The following is a 24,718-nucleotide window of genomic DNA, read 5'->3' as shown; positions in this document are numbered from 1 at the left end:
ACAAACCTTATTGAATTCTTTAAGGATGTGGCAAAACACATCAATGAAGGTAGAGCAGTGGATGTGTTGCATATGGATTTTAGCAAGGCATTTGATAAGGTTCTCCATGGTATGCTCATTCAGAAAGGAAGGAAGCATGGGATACAGGGAAATTTGGCTGTCTGAATACAGAATTGGCTGCTCCATATAAGACAGGAGGATGGTAGTAATTTGGAAAGCATTCAGCCTGGAAGTTGGTGGCAAGTGTTGTATCGCTGCAATCTGTTCTGGGACCTCTGCTCTTTGTCATTTTTATAAGTGACTTGGATAAGGAAATGGAAAGATGAGTTAGTAAGCTTGCCGATGACATGAAAGTTGTGGGGGAGTTGTGGTTAGGGTGGAGGGTTATTGAAGGCTGCATTGGGACATTGACAGGATGGAAAACCAGGCTGATACGTGGCAGATGGAGTTCAATCTGGAAAGTGTGAAATGATTCATTTTGGAAGGTTGAATTTGAATGCAGGATACAGGGTTAAAGGCAGGATTCTTGGCAGTATGGAGGGTCCACTTCCACATCCATAGATCCCTCAAACTTTGCCACCCAAGTTGATAGGGTTGTTAAGAAGGCATATAGTGTGTTGGCTTTCATTAGCAGGGGCATAGAGTTTAAGAGCTACAAGATTCTTTAAAACCCTAGTGAGACTGCACTTTGAATATTATGTTCAGTTCTCGTCACCTCATTATAAGAAGAATTTTGAAGCTGAAGAGAGGATATTGAGGATATTTACCAAGATGCTGCCTGGACTGGAGGACATGTCTTATGAAGAAGAGTTGAGAGTGAAGAAGGATGACAAGTGACTTAATAAAGGTGTACATGATGATCAGAGGCATAGGTAGAGTGGATAGCCATAGACTTTTTCCCAGGGGTAAATGGCTATCAGGAGGGAGCATAATTTTAAAGTTGATTGGAGGAAGGGAGATGTCAGAGGTAGGTCTTTACACAGAGAGGTGGGTGCATGGAATGCACTGCCAGCGGTGGTAGTAGAGTTAGATACAGTAGAGACATTTAAGTGATTCTTGGATAGTCACATAGATGATCATAAAATGAAGGGTATGTAGGGTAGTTTGATCTTAGAGTAGGAAAAAAGGTCATCACAATATCGAGGGCCGAAGGGCCTGTACCGTATTGTACTATTCTATGTTTTATGAAATGCTACATCCCTAAAAATACAATTGACAGATTAGTATTTTTTATCTCAAAAGCTGTTTTAATCGAGGCATGACCTAAACTGTTCAATTTTCTGTCTCCTGTGAGAGATGTCCCAACCTGTACTTAATACCTGACCACCAATGTTGCTCAGATTGGACACTTAGGGTCTTCCCTTTTCTTAGTGTTGATGGTATGGCACCAACAAGCTCTTCTACAATTGATCTCAATGTTTTCTGTCTCATTAAATAACTTTGGAATAGAGGCACTCATGATGCAGTGGTACGTGTCCAAGAAATCTGTTTTCAAATCCTAAGTGCTTGAGGTGTGTCGGAAGAGGTTGATTAAAAATATGTGACTTAGGAAGTAGAATTACATTTATAATCATAATCAACATATCTGAATCTGTTATTTTGCAGCAAATGGAATTACAGTACTAATACCTCATCATTTTGTCAGTGCTTCAGTGGATGAAAATGCTATTCTATCAGTGGAATATAGATGCACTGGAGTGCCTACAATTAGATGGAGGCAGCTATCATCACGAGGAATGACAAATATCATCACCTGGGAACCAGGCAGTTATCAAAACATTTCAGAGAACTATCAAGACCGCATTCAGCAATACAGAAATGGGTCCATCCAGCTTTCTAATGTTCAGTTATATGATGCTGGTTGCTATGTTGTGACAGTGACAGATAAAGTAGGAGGAAGCAAGGATGGTGTTATTATATTGAATATAAATGGTAAGTTGTTATTAATAATTCACTTCTTGCCCTTTTCTTTATGCATGTCTGGCTTCATTTTAAGATTTCCTCTTGTCTCAAATAGAAACCATAGCCCAAGCTTAACTGCTCCATTTGGTGGAAAACAGGCAGAGAGAGATTAGTAAATATAGTGGGAGTTGTTGTCCTGGACTGATTCATGATCCACATGAACCCAGTCGTTCAACCAGAGAAAGATCACCCTACAGGGACGAAATAGTGTTCTGTCTTCAGTAAGCAAATCAATTAATATTACCTGATATTGATTATATCAATTAATCATATCAATCAGGATCAAATTAGCTACCTTAACCACAAGGTCTAAGCGGTGTGTGAGGACAGTAAAAGCACTCCCTTGCTCCCAATATGCACAAGAGAACTAAACATCTGGTTTTAATTTCATTTTCAGCTTTCTGTATGGACCAGGAGCAGACTGTAAAGGATGTTGAAGTTTCTAGAATGTTTTTGGCATAATTTTCTTCATCAGTATATTTCTAGCTTAATGAGGAAGGAGGTATTGTTGGATAGAGTTCTGAAAAATAATGAGCTTCAGATGAACCAAGTTTCAGCATGGGATGGGGACAGTGCTCAAAGTATCATGAGTTTAAGTTAGCAGGAAAAAGATGAAGAAGAGCTCTAGATGCTTTGAAGCAGTAGATTGAGAATAGATCAGTCCTGGGTAAATTAGAATTAAAGATTGGCAGACAAAACTGTAATTGAACCTTGGACAATGTCTAAAAAAAATAGATCATTTGGGAATTCCTGATGAAGAGCTCATGCCTGAAATGTCAACTCTCTCGCTCCTTGGATGCTGTCTGACCTGCTGTGCTTCTCTAGCACCACACTTTTCAACTCTGATCTCCAGCATCTGCAGTCCCCACTTTCTCCATTTGGGAACAGTCAAGGTACCATTTCCATTAGGGGTAAAGGGAGGAAAACCATAGCACATTGGGTAGGGGATAACATAGGGCATGGACAGAAGATTGGCTAGCTGACAGGATATAGAGAATAGGTGCAAATGGTTAGCAAGATATAACGAGTGGTGTACCATGAGAATCAGTTCTGGGACCTCAACCATTTATAATTTACGAAATGACTTCGATGAAATGATATAGAAAGGTTAAGTGAGTGGCAAATTGAGTATAACGTGTGAAAACGTGAAATTGTCCATTTTGACAGGAACATTAAAAAAAAGTATATTGTATAAGTGATGAGAAATTGCAGACACTTGGGTGCAGAGGAATGTAGGTGCCTTGGTGTGTGAATTGCGAAAGATTTAGTGTACAGGTACAGCAAGGGAATTGAATATAAAAACAGGGAGGTTACATAGGGCACTGGTTATACCACATGTGGCATTTTGTATACAATTTTGTTTCTTCATTTAAGAAAGGATGTAAGTACATTGGGAACAGTTCAGAAAAGGTTTACTAGACTAATCCCTGGAATAAGAAGTTTGGTGATGAGGGCAATTTGGACTTGTGAGATTTGGATTCTGGTGGATTATAAAGGGCAAGAGGTTATGTGGTTAAAACATATAATCCTGAGGGGTATTGGCAAGGTGAATCTGGAAAACATGTCTTCATTTGTGGGAATATCTAGAACTGTTTAAAATAAGAGTCACTGTTTAAAAATAAGAGTTGAGGAGAATTTCCTTCCCTCAGAGTGTTCACAAGTCTCTGGAACCCTACATCTCAAAAGGCAGTGGAAGCAAAGTCTTTGAATATTTTTAAGGCAGAGCTCGATAGATTCTTCAGTAACAAGAAGATAAAGGCTGTGGTGTTGGCTGAACACAGTCGTTACCACGATAGTTCCATTCTTGTGTTACCCCATGTTATTAGAAAATCATGAAACAGCGGTACCATGTAAACTTATGGGACTGGAATCACATTAAAACCAATACAAACTTTGCGTTTTAGAAACGTGTCCCCAGTTTGCCACTTGTGTTATAGTAAACTCACATTGACGAAATGGGGGTTATAGCAGACCTACCTGTATTACACACATGTCCAAAACTCGACGCTACAAGGATAAACCCAGTAACTACAAAGCAGTAAGCTTAGTTAGTTAAAAGCAAATTACTGCAGATGCTGGAATCTGAAACCAAAAGAGAAAATGCTGGAAAATCTCATCAGATCTGGCAGCATCTGTAAGGAGAGAAAAGAGCTGACGTTTTGAGTCTAACTGACCCTTTGTCAAGCTTAGTTAGTTAACTTGTTCATGCGTGTTATGACACAGCTCTGGGAGACTTCACCGGTGGTTGGTCACAGTCAAAATTAGCAGTTCACTGGACAAGTGTGGATTAATTAAGGAAGGTCAGTAAGTTAAAGCCAAATAGTTTTGAATTAACTTGGATGAGGTTTCTGATTAGATTGTTAATGATGATAATGAGTGCGTTTGTACTTCCAAAAGTGTCACAAAATAGGTTTGTCAGAAAAGTTGCAATCCCCAAAAGAGAAACTGCCAAAAGTGAAACAGAGAAGTTTGTTAATGTTAAATAGGAACAGAAAATGTTGGAAATACTCAGCAGGTCAGGCAACAGCTTTGAAAAGAGAAACAAAGTTATTGTTTCATGTCAAGATCCAATAGGTTTTGAACATGGGGTCATTTCCATCAAAACAAAGGAATGTCTGTGATAGGATGTGGAGGTGCCGGTGTTGGACTGGAGTGGACAAAGTTAAAACTCCTGGTGGTTATAGTCCACCAGGTTTATTTGAAAGTACAAGCTTTCGGAGCACTGCTTCTTCATCAGGTGGGGCAGAATCATAGGACACAGAATTTATAGTAAAACATCAAAACATCACACAGCTGATGAGATGTATTGAACAAACCTAGATTGCTGTTAAGTCTTAATCACTTAGGTTACAGGTTTTGATTCATTAGTATGTAAATCCAAGAATTTCTTTCAAGTCACATTACTGAGATAACTTAAGATTTTATTAAAAAAAAGGTAACATCTCAGCTCATTGAAGGTATGAGGAGAGTGTATCTGTATTCCAACCTTGAGTCGGACTGGTCCTATTTCCAAAATAGGAATTAATAAAATATCACATGGACTGACTACATACAGATTGTGTGCTTTTTGAACAAAATAGAATGTATTTGCAAATATAAATCAGCAAGTGCAAATTCTGTTTGCCTATCATTTTAATTCTTCACCTTGTTCTCACACTGACACCACTTGGCCTGTTGTACTCTTCTAATGAAGCTGATCAAGGGTTGCAAACAGTACCTCATTTTTCATTTAGGTACAATACAGCCTTCTGGATCCAATGTTAAATTCAACAATTTCAAAATTGTAAACTATGTTTCCCCATTTTGTTTCTCTTTCTTTGCATGCTTCTATTTTTCTTATTTTTGTTTTCAGATTGAGCACACCTGCCTTGGACACATCTTTTGTTTCTTTGCTTCTTTTCTTGCCCCAATACCTTTGGTCCTACAAGTCAAGCTCTGCTGTCATTCAATGTTGCTTAATTTCCATCGTATCACAGATCTTCCTTTGTTCTTATGCCACCCATATGCTACATCTCCAACTTTTCTATAGTGATAAAAGTCATTGATCAGAGATGTTAACTGTTCTCCTCCCCACAGACACTATCTAACTTGCTAACCTTTCTAAGAAGTTTCTATTTTTATTTATATTTCCAGCATCAGCAGTAATCTGCTGTTTAACTGGGAATGTTGTTTTTTGACTGGAAGAAGGGCTAGAATGAGATCCCACAAGGGAAGTACGAAGAGCACCGTTCTTCTTGATGTGTATTGATGGATTGTATTCGATTACCATCGAGATACAATTTCAAAATTTGTAATGGCACTAAAAATACTATGAGGATAGAGAAATTTCAAGATGATATAGGCTAACAGTGTGTGAATTATATTAATGCTATTGTCAAATAAAGCACTATCCCCATTTACTTTACTTTCCCTCTTTTTGTAGTTTGTCTTGGTAATCATAGATGCATATACAATTTGCTAATGATTTACTGCTTGTTCAATGTTTTCTCAGAACTTAAGTGCAACTACATGAATATTGAATTACATTTTCTAACAAGAAATCAGATCAAAATCAGAAAGTCATAAAAATATCTCTGACATTTAACAATTTATTCTAGATGAAAATACATTTCTTCTAATATTTGTATTTCCACAGAACCAGTTTATAAGGACTTGTATTTCGTTGTTGTTGTTTCTACAGTTCTTTTTGCAATATCTATTCTCCTAATGTTCTTTCTATGGATCTGCAATCAAAGTGTGGAACTGTATAAAATGAAGAAGAGAACACAAAGTGTAACAGGTAATCACATTGTGGTGAAATAGCCTCATAGAATAAGAATTCAAGTAGTGAAGCACATAAGTTATTTTGTGCAATGCAAAATATCTGCACAGAACAATAATTCAATTTTTTTGTATAAATACCATACCTACTAAATTTGAATTAATTTGTAATGTTTACATTGTGCATTTCTGACCATGTTCCTAAAATTACTCCTGGGACTGAACCAGTTTAAAACAATTGTGGATTATTACCAATTAACAGAAAATTAATCAAATTGGTCGTGCTTGCCTTTCAACCAAGATCATGTTAGTGATGCTACCAATCGGCATGATATTAAACAATATAAAAGTTGGCAGGATTCTAGTATGGAACAAAGAAAGAAAGATAGCAAATTACCACTCAGCTGTTTTAAAGAACAGAACAGTGTCATGGCTCTTACTATATTGAATCTGGCTGAAAGAACAGCAGAGAAAGGTCAAGAACAAGGATGGAGGAGCAGGACATCAAGCAGTGCCCAACTCAACAATACTTAATGCATAGATAGATTATTTGTCACCAAGGAAGTCAAAAATAAACTGTGTTACTTATTCCAAAAGTGGAGCAACATTTAGTAAAGCATTGTCAATAACAGCAAATCTAATGATAAGATGCTATTTAATCATTTTACTATCAACTCCTTGCAGGCAATGATGAGAGACTTTCAAGTTGTAGTTCACTGATTACTCTGATCACAAACACCTTATTTTAGCACTTTGGCAAATATATTAAAATTAACATCAGCATGTATACAGAACCTTGAACACATGCACCAACAGGTTCAAGAACATCTTCTTTCCTGTTATTATTAGACTTGGGAGTGGACTCTCTATGCTTTGCACACCTCCTTATAGAGTTGTAAACTGAATGCCTTGCTCTGTCTAAGCACCCTATGATCCATATGTCCTTGTTTCCATGATCTATTTGTACTCCTCGCAAAACACTATCTTTCATTGTATATGTGACTACAATAAATCAAATCATCAGAGGAAGCTGAGAGATTTTTTTGAAATGTCTAATAATTAGGAGAACCATGAAATACTCTGATAAAACTTTGCGTGTGCATCTCTATTGTTCCCTATGATATCCTGCTTCAAAACAGTGCAGGATACTGATCTCTTCTTCTGCTACACTATGCAACAAAAGAGTTGTTTGCTTTGTACTCTGCTTGGAGATATTTGATGTGCTATTCATCCTCCTGATTCACCAAGGTTTATGATAATGTTATATTTCCGGCAAGCAGCAACTTGCCTTTTGTTTGGTCATACTTTTGCTTCTTCCTTCCTTGAAATTGGTTCACCATCAGCTTTCATATCTAAATAACTAAAGTTCTCCAGTGTATGAATCTCTATGCAGATGAACTCTTGAATACTGATGAGGCTGACTACAGTTCTCAGGAATTTTAGCAAAGCCATGGCGAACCAAAAACATAATACATAAAATTAGTTGATTTTGTTGGCAAACAATAAATGGAAGATTTTGCATGAAGATCCAATTTAGCAGGATATCTTGCATACCTGCTGAACACACAAAAACATAGTATCCATTTAAAATCATGTGAACAAGAAAAAGAATTGTTTTCCTTCAACTTGTGCATTACCTATGATGGATAATTTTTCAAGTAACAATTTTCATGGATGCATCCTTGAAAGAAAGTGATAGAGTTGGCTTCTCTACATCCTTGTACGCTAATGCAGCCTGTTTATGTTCAACAAATATCAATATTGTGTATGATGTATTGTAGATTTATGCATAATATATCTGAATGTAAAGCATCTCATCCATGTCTGCCCAAATGTTTGCATGAGATTGCACCATTGCAGAGTACAGAAAAACCCTGCTCCCAGCACTCAAGTATGACCTGGAAAATTAGAGTGTAAGTTCTCATTTTCTTAGGAGGGAACTCAAATGGTGTGTGGGCCAGAAACTAGTCTACTACATCATATCAATTCTCCAGCCATTGAAACCCTGAAAATAGTCCTTCCTTTCATTCCTCCCCAATATGGTTGAAGATGACACCAGTTCCCAAATCCATGCTTATTTTCCCAGTATTCCAGCTTTGAACCTTTCCCTCACCATAGCAGTGTAATGTTTCTTACGAAAGTACAAATGACATCTTTTGTGACTGTGACTGGTAAATGTGTCCTTCTTCAGCTTTCTTGATACCTATCTGCAGCTTTTTACATGGTCAACCACAAAATGCCATGGGCCACATGGTGGCACAGTGGTTAGCACTGCTGCCTCACAGTGCCAGAGACCCGGGTTTAATTCCCGCCTCAGGCGACTCTGTGTGGAGTTTGTACATTCTCCCCGTGTCTGTGTGGGTTTCCTCCGGGTGCTCAGGCTTCCTCCCACAATCCAAAAAATGTGCAGGTTAGGTGAATTGGCCATGCTAAATTGCCCGTAGTGTTAGGTGAAGGGGTAAATATAGGGGAGTGGGTTGAACTTTGGCGGGTTAGTGTGGTCTTGTTGGGCTGAAGGGCCTGTTTCCACACTGTAAGTAATCTAATCTAATCTAATAAAATCCCCTTCAAAACACTTCCTCCATTTCCCGTTGAATGGAACTGCCTCACCTGAGCAATCGTAGCCAGAATCACAAGCAATGACTTATTCTCGCACCAATTTTTCTGGAGTTTCTCCTAGGACCTATACTTGGTCACTTCCTATTTCCCATAATGTTCCTTTCTTGTGACAACATCTGAACCAGCAGGTTCTACATGTATGTTGATTTCATCTAGCTATTTCTCACTACAACGTCTTTTATGCCTGCATATCTTCTGATTTGTTATACTGACTGTGTGCCTGGATGAGTAGAAATTTCCTCCAACTGAATGTTACTAATACCGAAACCAGTATTTTCTGTCCCTACCACGAATTTACCAGCTACTCGAATCCTCTCCCTGATTTCTGAAACTGAACCACATGATTTGCAAACTTAGTCTCCTATTTGACCCTGAACTGAGCTTCCAATCTCATATACTCTTCATCAGTAAGACCTCCTTATTCCAGTTCTATTGCATTGTCTGTCTTAAACCTGTCTTAACTCTTTTTGCTGCTGAAATCCTCATTCAACATGCTTGTTACACTTACACATGGTTATTTCAGTTGCCAGTGCTTCACTTTATACATTTAAAAACTTGAGCTTCTCCAGAAAACCTATTCATCTAGCACCTTGCTTTTCCTGACCAACCGTAATCCGGCGCAGCAATATTTCAACTGTGAATTTCTCATCACTGTTTCCAAATGCTTGCAAGGCTTTGTTATTATGACCTAATGTCCTAGAGGCTTAAAACTCTGCACGATTTTGTTCTATGCCAATTCTAGCATATTTGACGTTGCTGATTTTAATCAATACTTTTAGCAGTCTAAGCCCTAAACTCTGAATTTGCTCTCGAGACCTTTGCATTCTTATGTCTTTTAAGATATCCCTTAAAACCTATTTTCTTGACCAAATCTTACATGGATTAATGTGAGATTCTATACAAATGCTTCTGTGAAGTATTTTGAGATGTTTACATTGACTAAAAAGACAAATTGTTAACCGTGAAAGGATTCAGAAAAGATTTATAAACATGTTTCCAGGATTGGAGAGTTTGAGCTATCAGGAGAGGCTGAATAAAAGCGGAGCTTTTTTCCCTGGAGTGTCAGAGGTCTTTTCCCAGGGTAGGGAGTCCAAATCTCGAAGGCATATGTTTCAGGTGAGAGGAGAAAGATTTAAAAAGGACCTTTTCCATGCAGACTGTGGTGCGTGCATAGAACGAGCTGCCAGTTGAAGTGGTGGAGGCGGGTACAATTATGACATTCAAAAAGCATCAGGATGGATACATGTATAAGAAGGGTTTAGAAAGATACTGGCCAACTGGGACTAGATCAGTTTAAGATATCTGGTTGGCACAGACAATTTGGACTGAAGGGCCTGTTTCTGTGCTGAATAACTCTGAGTTTTTCATAGAATCCCTACAGTGTGGGGCAGGCCATTCAGCCTATTGAATCCATACAAACCCTCTGGGGAAAAAAAAACCCACTCCATTCCTGTAACCCTGCATGGCCAATCCACCCAACCTACACATTTTTGGTTGTAGGAAGAAATCAGAGCACCTGGAGGAAACTCATGCAGGGACAGGGAGAATATGCAAATCTTGATGCAGACAGTTCATATTGTTCATAAAATCCCTACAGTGTGGAAACAGGTTATTTGGCCCAATAAGTTCACACCAACTCTCAGAACAGTAACCTACCCAGACTCATTCCCCTACCCTAATCCTAACTCTACATTTACTCTGAGTGATGCACCTAATCTGCACATCCCTGAACACTATGGGGCAATTTAGAATGGCGAATTCACCTAAACTACACATCTTTGGATTGTGAGAAGAAACCAGAGCATCCGGAGGAAACCCACACAGGGGAGATTATGCAAACTCCACACAGACAGTTGCCTGAGGGGTACTGAACCTAGGTCCCTGGTGTTGTGAGGCAGCAGTGCTAACCTAATTATGTTGCAGCATGGTCTTAGTCCATCTGATTGAGATGCACAATGGACAAAACTCAGCAAGTGTATATACACACAGAGAAAATGTCCTAGTATGATGGATGAATTACAACTACAGAGATGCAGACAAAAAGGACTTTCTAGCAGCACTGGAATCAACCCTGAAAGACAAGAGTCAGAGAAGAAACCCAACAAACCATGAGACAGCCAGCAGCTCCAACACTAAGCAGGAAGAAAGAAGGGACCACCCTTAACATACAGGAAAGGAAAGCCCTAAAAGGACCCAGAAAAGACAAATATTGTAATCCTACCAGCAGACAAAGGGCACATGGCCATCTCCCTAAACAGAAAACAATACATTGAAAAGGCAAACTCAATGCTCGCAGATACCAACTCCTACCAACAGGTGGTGATGGATCCAACTTCACAACTAGAAAACTGTATCACAGCATCACTGAAGAAACTCCAGAAATCAGAGGAAATTAATGAAACAAATCTCCAAAGAATGAAACTTGATGGATCCAACACACCCCATTTCTACAGGTTCCCTAAGGTACACAAACCAGGGCCCACCCTCAGACCCATAGTCTCACTTTCCAGCACACCAACATACTGACTAGAAAAGGAATGTCACTGTAAACTGATATACCTAGTAGAAGACTTATGCCACTCCATTCACTCCACTCAAGAATTCATGAACATCGTCACTGACATCAAGATAGAAGAGGGCCAAGTCATGGTCTCCTTTGATGTAACAGTCCTTTTCACATCAATTAACATCAACCTGGCCAAAGAAACGCTGACTTCATGACTGGATGAACCAAGGACACAAACACCGGACAACACCGACTTAATCAGCAAGGACAACATCCTCAGGCTAGTTGACCTGTGCCTCACTACCCACTTCACCTTCTATGACAAGACTTACAAACAAATCAATGGGACATCCATGGGATCGCTAATATCAGGATTTTTAGCAGAAGTGATGCAGAGACTCAAACCAACATCCCTCCCTACGATCCAACCTAAGCTTTGGATTCCCTCTTGAAGATCTCGACCCGGGAGGTGTCTCTCAGTTCCGTGGTCGGTCAAATAATCAACAAGTGATCTACTTCTGCAAGATATCACAGTTTATTTCAATGCCAGGCACAGGTTTGTCTAGCGACACAGAGGTTAACAGCTTCTATGTTCCTTGGAGAAACTGCGCAATTCCATTTAGAACAAAGGCAATTATTGTATGTTTCTTAAGAAATAGTATAGCCTTAATTACAGAAAAAATCCAATAAAGTGTAATAAAATTACGTAATGGACTGCAGGTTAACCCAATGATATTTTCTGGAAAACAAAGTTATTTACTATACATTTATCTCTTTCCACCTGCATTTTAAGGTTAACTGAAATAGTAATATCCTATCTAGCTTAGTTAATTCAATGCTGTGAAGGGTTCGTTGTTCTGCTTTACCTTTAATTCAGTTAGCTCAGCATGACAGGAATGCAGCCTTTAGCAGGGTAAGAAGCCATTTCAAACACAGAGTTAATTTGCAGCCTGAAGCCATTTTGTTATGTTACTTTGTGTGGTTAATAAAAGCATGCATAAAAATGGTTACTCCTGACAATAGTCTAATTCCAGATTTTAAATCCTCACTATGTGGATGACACCTTTGTCATCACGAAACAGAACAAATTAGAGGAAACCTACAATATCAATACCAACATCCTTAATGGCATAAATTTCAACGAAGAGGAAGAAAACAACAACTGACTCCTGTTCCTCGATATCACAGGGTAACGAACAGTCAATGGAGAATTGCAGACAAGCGTCTACAGGAAAGCAACACACACAGACCAGATACTCAACTATAAGAGCAATCATCCCGACACCCACAAACTGGGTGCAGGCAGGGCATTATTTAAATGGACCACAAAACACTGCAGCACCCAGGAACTATGAGCAGAAGAAAAATACCTATACGGTGTATTCAAGAACAACAGGTACCCAATAAGTACAGTCCGCCAATTCTTAAACAACAAACCCAAACAAGACGACACAGCACGTCCAGAGATGCTCCACACACTACCATACATCAGACATCTCAGAGATGACTACCAGACTACTCTGACTCCTTGGCATCATGGTAGCCCACAAACCTACCAACACATTGAAAAGCAGGACAGAACACTAACGCTTCACCAGAGGCTCACTGGTGATGTTACCTAGCATGGTGACAAAATGTCTGAGAACAAACCTACCAGCTCAGTGAGCAACCTTACAACCAGTGTATACATAACCCTATTTCTTTGTTTTCTGAAGAAAACAACTTATTTTTAAAAGTGCAACTCTACCTTGCAGGATTCCCATTCATTTCGTTTTAGCTTTTATCAAATTGGGGTATTTGACATTTTTCACATGTCCATTAAGACCTGCCAAATATGACCCAGCAATGTAAGTATATTACCAAATACCAAAAAAAGGCTTTCATCAGCAGTTACTTTTCAAATTCTGTGCCTAAAAGTAGCCACTACCCAACTGTTCATCATTTATAAATGTGAGACATTTGTACGCTTCCCACAATGTCTAGTTACTCTTATTTTGTTTTATCTCTTGAAACTGCTTGCAAATAGTTTTATGATAGTAATAGTTCATAAACAATCCATCTAACATACCATTAAATCTTGAAGTTTATAGAGTCATATAGCACAGAAACAGATCCTTCAGCCCAACCTGTCTATGCTGACCAAGTTTCCTAATTGGTTGCAATTGGCCCATATCCCTCTAAATCTCTCCTATCCACATACCTTTCCAAATGTCTTTTAAATGCTATATTTATCCTTGTCGCTATCACTCCCTCTGGAAGTTCATTCCATATGTGCACAACTACTTTTGTGAAAAAGTCACCCCTCAAGTTCCTTTTAAATCTTTCTGCTCTCACCTTAAACTTATGACGCACTCCAGTTTTGGACTCCCTTACCTTGGCTATTTACCCTATGCCCCTCATGATTTTATTAAACTCTGAAAGGTCACCCCTCAGCCCCATACATTTCATGAAAAATGTCACAGCCTATCTAGCTCCTCCTTATAACTCCAACCCTCCAGTCTCAGTAACAGTTACTTGTCAATCTTTTTCGCACCCTTTCCAGCTTAATAATATCGTTCCTACCGTACGGTAGTCAGAATTGTACACAGCACACCAAATGTGGCCTTAACAATGATATATGCTGCCATAACTTGAGGTTCTCTGACTAATGAAGGCCAAATGTGCCAATGCCTTCTTCACCACCCACTTTTAAGGAATTACATACCTGCATCCCAAGATGTCTCTGTTTGACAACATGCCCCAGGGCCTGTCTGTGTAATCCTGCCCTGGTTTGTCTTACCAAAACACCTCATTTATCTAAACTATATTCCATCGACCATTCTTTGGCCCACTAGCCCAATTGATCAAATTCTTGTTGCACTCTTAGATGACCTTCTTCACTCTACACTAAAGCACCAAGTTTTCTGTCATCCGCAAATTTACTAACCATGCCTCTTACATTCTCATCCAAATCGCTTATAGATAACTTAGTTGCTGCAGTACATACTCGAAACGTCGAATTCTCTATTCCTGAGATGCTGCCTGGCCTGCTGTGCTTTGACCAGCAACACATTTGCTGCTGCAGTACATACATCAGTAATTGTGCTTTGACCATCCAAGCACACCTTCCCCCATTTTAATAGGTCAGTTCATCTCAAAGAGTGAAAAGTTGCAGAACATAGAAATATTCACAAGCCACACTGTTGTCTGGCTTATTAAGCATTTTCATTTTTTTTTTGTTTTTAGATTAATTATTCCAACAATCATTCACTCAGTATACCTTTGGTGGCATTAAAAATATGGATAACCAGTCAAATGGTGTCACCAGGCTAAGCCCTGCACTAAATGTTGTCCGACTGCCTTGTATAAACAATTATGTGCTAAGTTTTCCAACACGGGGTAACCCCCATCACCAGTAATTTAAAGTTTAAAAGATTTACCCCGTGCTTTTAAAATTCAAGAGGCCAAGAACGATCTCTCAAGTCACTATTTAAAGTAAAAATTAACAACTTTATTTAAGTCTAGCAGAGAATAATTAATTAAAACTATTTATGACTCCTTTCTGTAACCTATCTTTTACCTTTCCCTCTACAATACTATTCCGATAAAACCCCCAATAAAGATTTCCTGAAAAATTCAAATTTCAAAATTAGCCAGCGGTCGAATATTCGCTTTATATCTTCCTCTGTAGGTTTGCTTCCAGGTCAGGGTCGACGTTTTTCTCTGTGCAAACACCTTCTCTAGACGGTACCTCTCAGAGAGTTCTGACCAGCAGGCTACATCTGTTGGTCTTTTGGCAGTTCGCTCTCAACTGTTCAATTTTCCCCAGTCTTATACCCCAAAGCATCAGATTGTGTAATTAGCTTTTAATATTGTCAAAATACTAAATTCAAACTTGATTGGAGTTTGGTATTTTTTGAGGTATAATTTAAACTGATTGGCCACATTCGGGTTTGTTTTTGTATTCAGTCAACCGACTACTCTAGCTGCTGAACCACAGGTTACGTTGCAAATTCTCCAGCACTCTGTGTGCCTCTCTAAGTCCTTCACTCTCTTAAAGGTACAGATCACTTCTACACCTTCATAACAAAATCACAACTGCAATAAATGCTAAGACACAGAATACAGAATCATAATATTTCAAATTACATTTTCATTTAGTGAATACCATGAGTTAGAAATAAAAAAGCAAAATACAATGAATGCTGAGTATCTGAAATTAAAGAAATTGCTGGAAATACTCAGCACACCTGAGAAAGTCTGAGGAAAAAATATTTCAGCTGATCAGTTAGCTCAATTGACTAGGTGGCTCATTTGCAATGCATAGTGTTACTATTAAGTACTTTCATTCCTAACCTCTCACCTTGCCTGAGCTGTGATGATCCTTAGAGTGCTTTATTTAGGGCAGCACGGTGGCTCAATGGTTAGCATTGCTATCTCACTGTGCCAGCAATTTGAGTTTGATTCCTGCTTTGGACTGGGTGGAGTATGCATATTCTCCCGCTTCCTCCCACAGTCCAAAGATGTGCAGATTACTGCATTAGCCATGGAAATTATACAGGATGGGTCTGGGTGAGATACCTTTTGGAGGGTTGGTGCGGACTTGATGGGTCAAATGGCCTGCTTCCACACTGTAGAGATTCTATGATTTAGCTGCTCATTTTGTAGTACCATGCAAAACAAATTTCTACCTGACTGTCTCTTGAATTGGAAGGTGCTAAAAGAACAGAACCAATGAATGAGGGATGCTTTGTGGATGAAGTGTGGTTAGATTAGATTAGACTTACAGTGTGGAAACAGGCCCTTCGGCCCAACAAGTCCACACCGACCCGCCGAAGCGCAACCCACCCGTACCCCTACATTTACCCCTTACCTAACACTACGGGCAATTTAGCATGGCCAATTCACCTGACCCGCACATCTTTGGACTGTGGGAGGAAACCGGAGCACCCGGAGGAAACCCACGCAGACACGGGGAGAACGTGCAAACTCCACACAGTCAGTCGCCTGAGTCGGGAAGTGAACCCGGGTCTACAGGCGCTGTGAGGCAGCAGTGCTAACCACTGTGCCACCGTGCCGCCCTTTTATGTCTTTTATGTCACAGTGAAAACCAGCATTCCAATACAAGCAGAAGTCACATCTGACAGCAATGTTGCTTAACTCTTAAAACATTCAGAAAAACATAACATTGAAGTTTCTAGATAATGCTCACTTGTCACATTAAAAGAGCCATCTGTTTATTTTTCATATGGATGCACGTTCAAATCTAACAGTTTTCCTTTAATAATTTTTAATGTGTTTTTTTTCTCATAATTAAATTCTACAGATATGGAACTGTCAGCACTTTAATATTGCATAACATGTTCCAGTTTGTTTGTTTGACAAAGACTGAGAAAATCTGAAAATAGAAGGAACTTCAAGGAATAACTAACACTAAGAAACTTGAATGGATGAATGGACATATTTCGTATGATTATATCATGAAAAATAATAGCTAATATGATGAGATTTTTGCAAAATCACTAAATGATCTCAGTTCTGTCATATATTCATTATTGCAACAAACTCATCTATACTTTGAATGTACTCTGAATAACAGTTCTCACATACAATGCTTATTTTGAACTGTGGATTTTATATTAAGTACAGATTAAATTTGGAAAATTGAAGCAATAAATGTATAACTCTCATCTCATATTTATTTAAATTCAGTTCATGTAAATCCTTAAACTGTTGATTTTTGAATCTATTTGATGAACTCAGATGCTGAAACAATTAATGTAAAGAATCAAATCTGCTTAAAGTACCAGAATGACAAAAGAGTTTACTGAGAAAGCCACACTGAAACAGTGGATGTTGTAATAAACATAATCTTAGACTGTGGGCCATTATTAATATGCACATAAAGCTTTTACAAATTACTGTATTTGGGGAGTGTATGCTAATTAAAGTAATATTTTCAATAAATCTATAAGTTCTATTAAACAATGAAAATACCATATAAAATGTCAATATTTCTATATTTCTAAACATCTATTACTAAAAGTCAAAGATAATCTTGCTTTCTCCTATCATATATTGAAAAGTTTTAAAGTACAATTCAGTGTGCATATGAACAACTATGATATGGTATTAAGCAAAGCTGCTCAGGAAAGTGCTTGGTTAAATTCTGAATCTGTACTTAATTACTTCAATGAAGTGAGTGACTGTAATCCTCTCCCACGTTTTAAGAATAAGTAAACATAGTTGTCTACTTTCACTATTCAATCATTCATTCTCACTGTTACAAATCTATGCAATGGTCTTTACAGATTGATATTCTCCTCAACGCTTTCTATCCAAGAATACCCTCCTAAACAGATTTTGTGCATTATGCCAAAAAACTGTAAACAAATTATCTTGCAGATATGAAATGGAGAATTTTAAATTTATTCAACTTTTTTTTTGTTTTATGCATGCATTAAGCCTTAGTTATAAATTGTAGGTGATATTTATGAATTAGTGAAAGATTTGGATGAAGGTTTCTTGATTTGATCCTTCTAGAGTACCATTTCCACATTACAACATTCTAAAAAAACCAGTATAATTCAGGGGTGGCATGGAGGCTCACAGCGCCAGGGACCCAGGTTCGATTCCAGCCTCGGGTGATTGTCTGCGTGGAGTTTGCACATTCTCCCCCCGTGTCTGCCTGGGTTTCCTCCCACAATCCAAAAAAAATGTGCAGGTTAGGTGAATTTGCAGTGCTAAATTGCCCATAGTGTTCAGGGATGTTAGGTGTATTAATCTGGGGCAAATATAGGGTAGGGGAATAGGTCTGTGTGGGTTACTCTTTGAGGGTTGGTGTGGACTAGCTTGGCTGAAAGGCCTGTTCCACACTGTGGTGACTCTATAAACTTTGTGCCATTCAGTTTTTAATGCTGATCACTCTCAATATAAAAGTATACTTTGACATCTACTATAAACTTAGCTTCATTATCCTGAACGAGTCTTGCTACAATTGTAAATCCGGAAGTATTGTTTGGAAGTTTATTTTCTCTAGCCTTATGTCTTCTTGTCTGGTCATCCATTCAACTTTGGAATCAACCTCATTTCTCTACCCTGTACTATCTTTCAAGTCTCTTGGTTAACTTATGCTAACTCTGTATGCAGCATTTCAAAAGTGGATCAATGAGAGTACTGCACAGCTCCAGCACAGATTCTGAGCTGCAGCTGTGCATATTCAAATGACTTGGGCAAACAATATATGCGTTAACTTCAGTTTGCAGCTGACTTTGCATTGTACAATTTGTTACATGTTACAGATAACCTGTATTACAGAAAAAAAACTAAATCACAAATTTATCAAAAATATAAATAACTCATTTTACTTTGTTTACTGCTGCCTCATGGTTGGTATTTGCACATTGTATTGCAACTATCCTCTTGAATTCTCTCCAGTCCATGGAGTACAGCTGACTTCTACTTTTAATTGCCATGGTCTGTACTATGCAATGGTCCATACTGAATTTTAAGTTGTCACTGGTGCAACACAAATCTGGTAGGGTTTTCATCATAAGATTCTAATAGCACATTTCACAACCTCAGGATATCGTAAAAACACTTCACTGCAGATACTTTCATGTTTGGTGTAGGAAACAAGGCAACCAATTTCAAACACCATAGTCCCACAAAACATTCAAGAGATTTCTAATCATTTAATCTATTTTAGTAATTTAGGTTGAAGGTTATATGTTGCTCTTGTTCAAATTATGACAAAGGATCTTTTCCAAAAGAGCAGAAAGAGCTTTGGTCCATCTCATCCCAAAAAATAACGCATGCATCAGTGCAGCACTGCGGTGCTAGCCAGGATTGTGTTTGACTCTCAAACATTTGACTGAGAAGTACGAGTACAATCAGTAGGCCACAGCTGACACCTTTTAATTAATGTCTCATAGTTTTCCCTTGGTTATGATCCAATTGCATCTTAACCTTGAAATCATAGGTGCTGTTTTCTTGACAGCATTTTCTAGTGGTTATTCATTTAATTATTTTCCTGATTACTGTGATTTAGCTAATAGATGCCTAGCTGATACAAGTGATTAGATTAGATTCCCTACAGTATGGAAACAGGCCCTTCGGCCCAACATGACCACACCGGCCCTCCAAAGATTAACCCACCCAGACTCATTTGCCTCTGACTAATGCATCTAAAACTTGGGGCAATTTAGCATGGCCTGCACATCTTTGGACTGTGGGAGAAAACCGGTGCACCCGGAGGAAACTCAATCAGACACAGGGAGAATGTGCAAACTCCACACAGCCAGTTGCCTTAGGCTGGAATCGAACCCGAGACCCTGGTGCAGTAATGCTAACCACTAAGCCACCGTGCCACCCCTAAAATATACAGTCACCCAAGGCTGGAATTGAACCCGAGTCCCTGGTGCTCAGAGGCAGCAGTGCTAACCACTGAGCCACTTTGCCACCCCTCTGGTTTTTGTGAAAACAATACCTTACCTATTGGATCCGATTTATTTGAAAACAATACGGTACTTATTATTAAACTCAGATTCAATGATCAGTGGTAACTATTTTTACTTCAGTATCCTGACTGGCTGCTTAAATTCCACAATAAATTGTAGTTTATCTTCCATTGATTTACAATCTGGTAAATCCAGGCCTCTGCTCTGTCCTCTACAACTGGATCCTTGATTTTCAGACCATAAACTGCAATCAGTGAAGATAGATAACAGCACTTCCTCTCTGACAATCCTCAACATCGGCACCTTGCAAGGATACGTACTCAGTCCCCTACAGTACTCCATGTACACTCATAACTGTGAGACCAAATTTCATCCTAACTCCATCCCGAAGTTCGTTGACAACACCACCATTGTAGGAAGGATAACAAACGAGACAGAATACAGGAAGGGGACCGGATACTTAGTGATGTACTTAGTGATGTGGTACAAAGATAACAATTTCTTCTTCAATGCTGGCAGAACTAAAGAACTGATTATTGAGTTCAGGAAGCAAGGAGGAAGAGACACACCTATCCACATCAACGGAGCCGAGCTGGAGATTGTTGAGAGCGTCAAGTTCCTAGGAATGATAATAACCAACAATCTGTCCTGGACCATCCACATTAATGTGACAGCCATGAAGACACAACAATGCCTCTTCTTCCTGAGGAATCTAAGGAAATTTAGCAAGTCTATAAGGACCCTAACCAACGTTTAGAGATTCACCATAGAGAGCATGCTGTCTGGATGTATCACAGCTGGGTAGGGCAATTGTTCTGGCCAGGACCATAAGAAACTATGGAAAGTTGTGAACACAACCCAAACCTTCATACAAACCAACGTCTCATCCATTGATCCTATCTACACTTCTCATTACTGCGGAAAGGCAGCCAACATTATCAAAAGATCCCTCCCACCCCAGTTTAATCTCTTACAATCTCTTCCATCAGGCAGAAGATACAAAAGCTTACAGATACATATCAACAGGTTCAAGAACAGCTTCTTCCTCACTGCTGAATGGGCCTCTCAATTTTCAAAACTAATATTGTTCTTGCCTTCATGTGATGGAACAAAGGGATCTGTTAAAGTGTGTTTGCTTTAATGCAAGGAGTGTCAGAAATAAGAGTGATGAGCTTAGAGCATGGATCAGTACTTGAGATTATGACGTTGTGGCCATAACGGAGATGTGGGTTTCACAGGGGCAGAAATGGTTGATAGATGTTCCAGGGTTCAGAACATTTAAAAAATACAGGGAGGGTGGAAAAAGAGGAAGTGGTGTAGCATTGCTAATCAGAGAGCGCATCACAGCTACAGAAACAAAGGTTGTTGAGGAAGGTTTGTCTACTGAGTCAGTATGGGTGGAAGTTAGGAACAGCAAGGTAGCAGTCACTTCATTGGGGGTTTTCTACAGAGCCCCTAATAGCAGTAGGGAGATTGAATAACTCATAGGCTGGCAAATTTTGGAAATACGCAGATGTGGCTAGATTGTTGTTATGGGTGACTTCAACTTTCCCAATGTTGACTGGAACCTCCTTAGTGCAGATGGTTTGGGTGGAGCCGTTTTTGCCAGGTGCATTCAGGAGGGTTTCCTTATTCAGAATGTAGACAGGCTGACAAGGCGAGAGGCCATTTTGGATTTGGTGCTCAGCAATGAGCCAGGACAGGTATCAGATCTCGAGGTGGAAGAACACTTTGGTGAGTGACCACAAACTGCCTCACATTTTTGATAGCCTTGGAGAGGGAAAGAAGCATTTACCAAGGGAGGATATTTAATTGGGGAAAAGAAAATTATTACTCTATCAGACAGGAGTTGAGAAGTGCAGACTGGGAGCAATTATTCCACAGAAAGGGCACAGCAGACATGTTTAAGAAGCAATTGTTGCAAGTGATGCACAAATTTGTTCCTCTGAGACAGGCAAGAAGCCAATTTAAAGAGCCTTGGAATGACAAGAACAAAGGAGCTTCTTGTCAAAAGGAAGAAGGCAGCTTACATAAGGTGGAGGAAGCAAGGATCTAGCACAGCTTTAGAGGATTACAGGCTTACTAGAAAGGAGCTCAGAAATTGACTGAAGAGAGCCAGGTGTGGGATGAGAAAGGCTTGGCAGGAAGGATTAGGGAGAACCCAAAGGCATTTTACTCGGACGTGAGGAATAAGAAAATGATTAGGGAGAAGGTAGGGCCGATCAGGGATAGCATAGGGAACATGTGAGTGGAGTCTGAGCAAATAGGGGAAATCCTAAATGAGTTTTTTGCTTCGGTTTTCATGAAGGAAAGGGACTATGTTGTTAATGAGAACTTTGAGGAGCTGGGAAACAGAATTGAACAGATCAAGATTGATGAAGTTGATGCGCTGGAAATTTTGGCAAACATGAAGATTGATAAGTCCCCAGGGCCAGACCAGATTTATCCTAGGTTGCTCCGGGAAGCGAGAAAGGAGGTTGCTAAGCTGCTGGCAAAGATCTTTGCTTCCTCACTCTCCCTGGGAATCGTACCAGAGGATTGGAGGAAGGCAAATGTTGTTCCTCTTTTCAAGAAAGGGAATAGGGAAATCCCTGACAATTACATCCGTTTTGGTTTTGAATTCTGAGGGATGGGATTTATAACTATTTGGAAAAGCATAGAGTGATTAAAGGCAGCTTGGTTTTGTATGGGGCAGATCGTGCCTCAAATTTTATTGAGTCCTTTGAGAAGGGACGAGAACAGGTTAACGAAAGTCGAGCAGTGGATGTGTTGTATACGGACTTCAACAAGGCATTTGATAAGGTTCCCCATGGTAGGCTCATTCATAAAGTCAGGAGGTATGACATACAGGGAGATTTGGCTGTCTGGATTGGTTGGCTAACAAAAGGCAAAGAGTGGCTGTAGATGGAAAGTATTCTGTCTGGAGGTCAGTGGTGAGTGGTGTCCTGCAGGGCTCTGTTCTTGGGCCTCCACTCTTTGTAGTGTTTATAAATGACTTGGATGAGGAGGTTAAAGGGTGGGTTAGTAAATTTGCGATGACAAAAGTTGGAGGTGCCGTCAATAGTATCAAGGTCTATTGCAGACCGCAGCGTGACATTGACAGGATGCAGAGTTGGGCTGAGAAATGGCAGATGGAGTTCAACCTGGATAAATCCGAAGTGATGCATTTTGGAAGGTCGAACTTGAATGCTGAACATAGGATTAAAGACAGGATTCTTGGCACTGTGGAAGTACAGATCAATCTTGGTGTTCAAATGCATAGATCCCTCAAAGTTGACACCCAACTGGATAGGGTCGTTAAGAAAGCATATGGTGTGTTGGCTTTCATTAACAGGGGAACCGAGTTTGAGAGCCATGAGGTTTTACATGAACTCTACAAGACCCTGGTGAGACCACATTTGGAATATTGTGGCCAGTTCTGGTCACCCTATTATAGGAAAGATACAGAGGCTTTGTAGAGGATGCTGCCTGGACTGGAGGGCTTGTCTTACGTAGAGAGTTAAAATCACAACACCAGCTTATAGTCCAACAGGTTTAATTGGAAGCACTAGCTTTCAGAGCACTGCTCCTTCATCAGGTGGTTGTAGAGTACACAATTGTAAGACACAGAGCTCCGAAAACTAGTGCTTCAAATTAAACTTATTGGACTATAACCTGGTGTTGTGTGATTTTTAACTTTGTGCACCCCAGTCCAACACTGGCATCTCCAAATCATGACTTACGAAGAGATGTTGACTAAGCTCAGACTTTTCTCTCTGGAGAGGAGGAAGAAAGGTGACCTGATCGAGGTATACAAGGTAATAAGAGGCTTGAATAGTGTCAATAGCCAGAGACCTTTCCCCAGGGCAGGACTGACTGGCACAAGGGGTCATTGTTTTAAGATATTAGGAAGAAGGAATAGGGGAGACGTCAGAGGTAGATTCTTTACGCGGAGTTGTGAATGCATTGAAGGGATTGCCAGCAGTGGTGGTGGTGGAAGTGGTCATTAGGGACATCTAAGCAACTGTTGGAAATGCACATGGACAGCAGTGAATTGAGCGGTGCATAGGTTAGATTATTTTATTTTAGATTAGGAATAATCCTCAGCACAATGTAGTGGGTGGAAGGTCCTGTCCTGTGCCGTACTTTTCTATACTCTATGTTCTGCACAGCTTTCTGTGCAGCTTGTAACTTAGTGTGCCTCACTCTGTTCAATCACCCTATGATGTGAATGTCACTGTGTTATAATCTGCCTGAACTGCATATAAAACATTTTTTTTCATTATACTTAGGTATATGGACAATAATAAAGCAAAACAAAATCTATGTCACTCCAAATGCTCTGCTTTCGTAATGCAACACTCCTGGAACACTTCTTTAGATTAGATTAGATTAGATTACTTACAGTGTGGAAACAGGCCCTTTGGCCCAACAAGTCCACACCGACCCGCCGAAGCGCAACCCACCCCTACCCCTACATTTACCCCTTACCTAACACTACGGGCAATTTAGCGTGGCCAATTCACCTGACCCGCACATCTTTGTGACTGTGGGAGGAAACTGGAGCACCCAGAGGAAACCCACGCAGACACGGGGAGAACGTGCAAACTCCACACAGTCAGTCGCCTGAGTTGGGAATTGAACCCGGGTCTCAGGCGCTGTGAGGCAGCAGTGCTAACCACTTGCCACCGTGCCGCCCACTTTAATTAGTATACTGTTAATGTTCCAATTCTGTTCAAATCTACTACCAAGGACTTACTGGCAGTAAACTTTTAACTTTGGGTTGAAAACACAAAATTCACCAAAACTCTCTAATGTTAATTATGACAGGTAGAGGACAGTGAAGAATAGATGATAAAAGGACTACCTGGGTTCGATTTCAGCCTCAGGTGACTGTGTGGAGTTTGCACATTCTCCCAGTGTTTGTGTGGGTTTCCTCCTACAGTCCAAAGAT

General features: G+C 39.7%; 1 protein-coding gene across 2 annotated transcripts in view; it reads left to right on the top strand.

Moving 5' to 3' along the window:
* Positions 1–16,780, top strand: part of LOC132816687 (V-set and transmembrane domain-containing protein 5) — a 40,788-nt gene extending 24,008 nt beyond the window's left edge. Inside the window, exons 2-4 of one of the 2 annotated variants that reach the window (XM_060826554.1) lie at positions 1,606–1,932; positions 6,143–6,241; positions 16,653–16,780. In XM_060826554.1, coding sequence (XP_060682537.1) covers positions 1,606–1,932; positions 6,143–6,241; positions 16,653–16,675 — 449 coding nt within the window. In that variant the 3' untranslated portion in view covers positions 16,676–16,780. Of the gene's footprint in view, positions 1–1,605; positions 1,933–6,097; positions 6,242–16,652 lie in introns of both variants that reach the window. The other variant, XM_060826553.1, reaches the window with a different exon arrangement.
* Positions 16,781–24,718: the final 7,938 nt, after the last annotated feature.

The sequence above is a fragment of the Hemiscyllium ocellatum genome, chromosome 6 (genome assembly GCF_020745735.1).
Source record: "Hemiscyllium ocellatum isolate sHemOce1 chromosome 6, sHemOce1.pat.X.cur, whole genome shotgun sequence".
Lineage (NCBI taxonomy): Eukaryota > Metazoa > Chordata > Chondrichthyes > Orectolobiformes > Hemiscylliidae > Hemiscyllium > Hemiscyllium ocellatum.
Note: the sequence above shows the minus strand (reverse complement) of the source record. Positions and strands in the feature narration are given on the sequence as shown.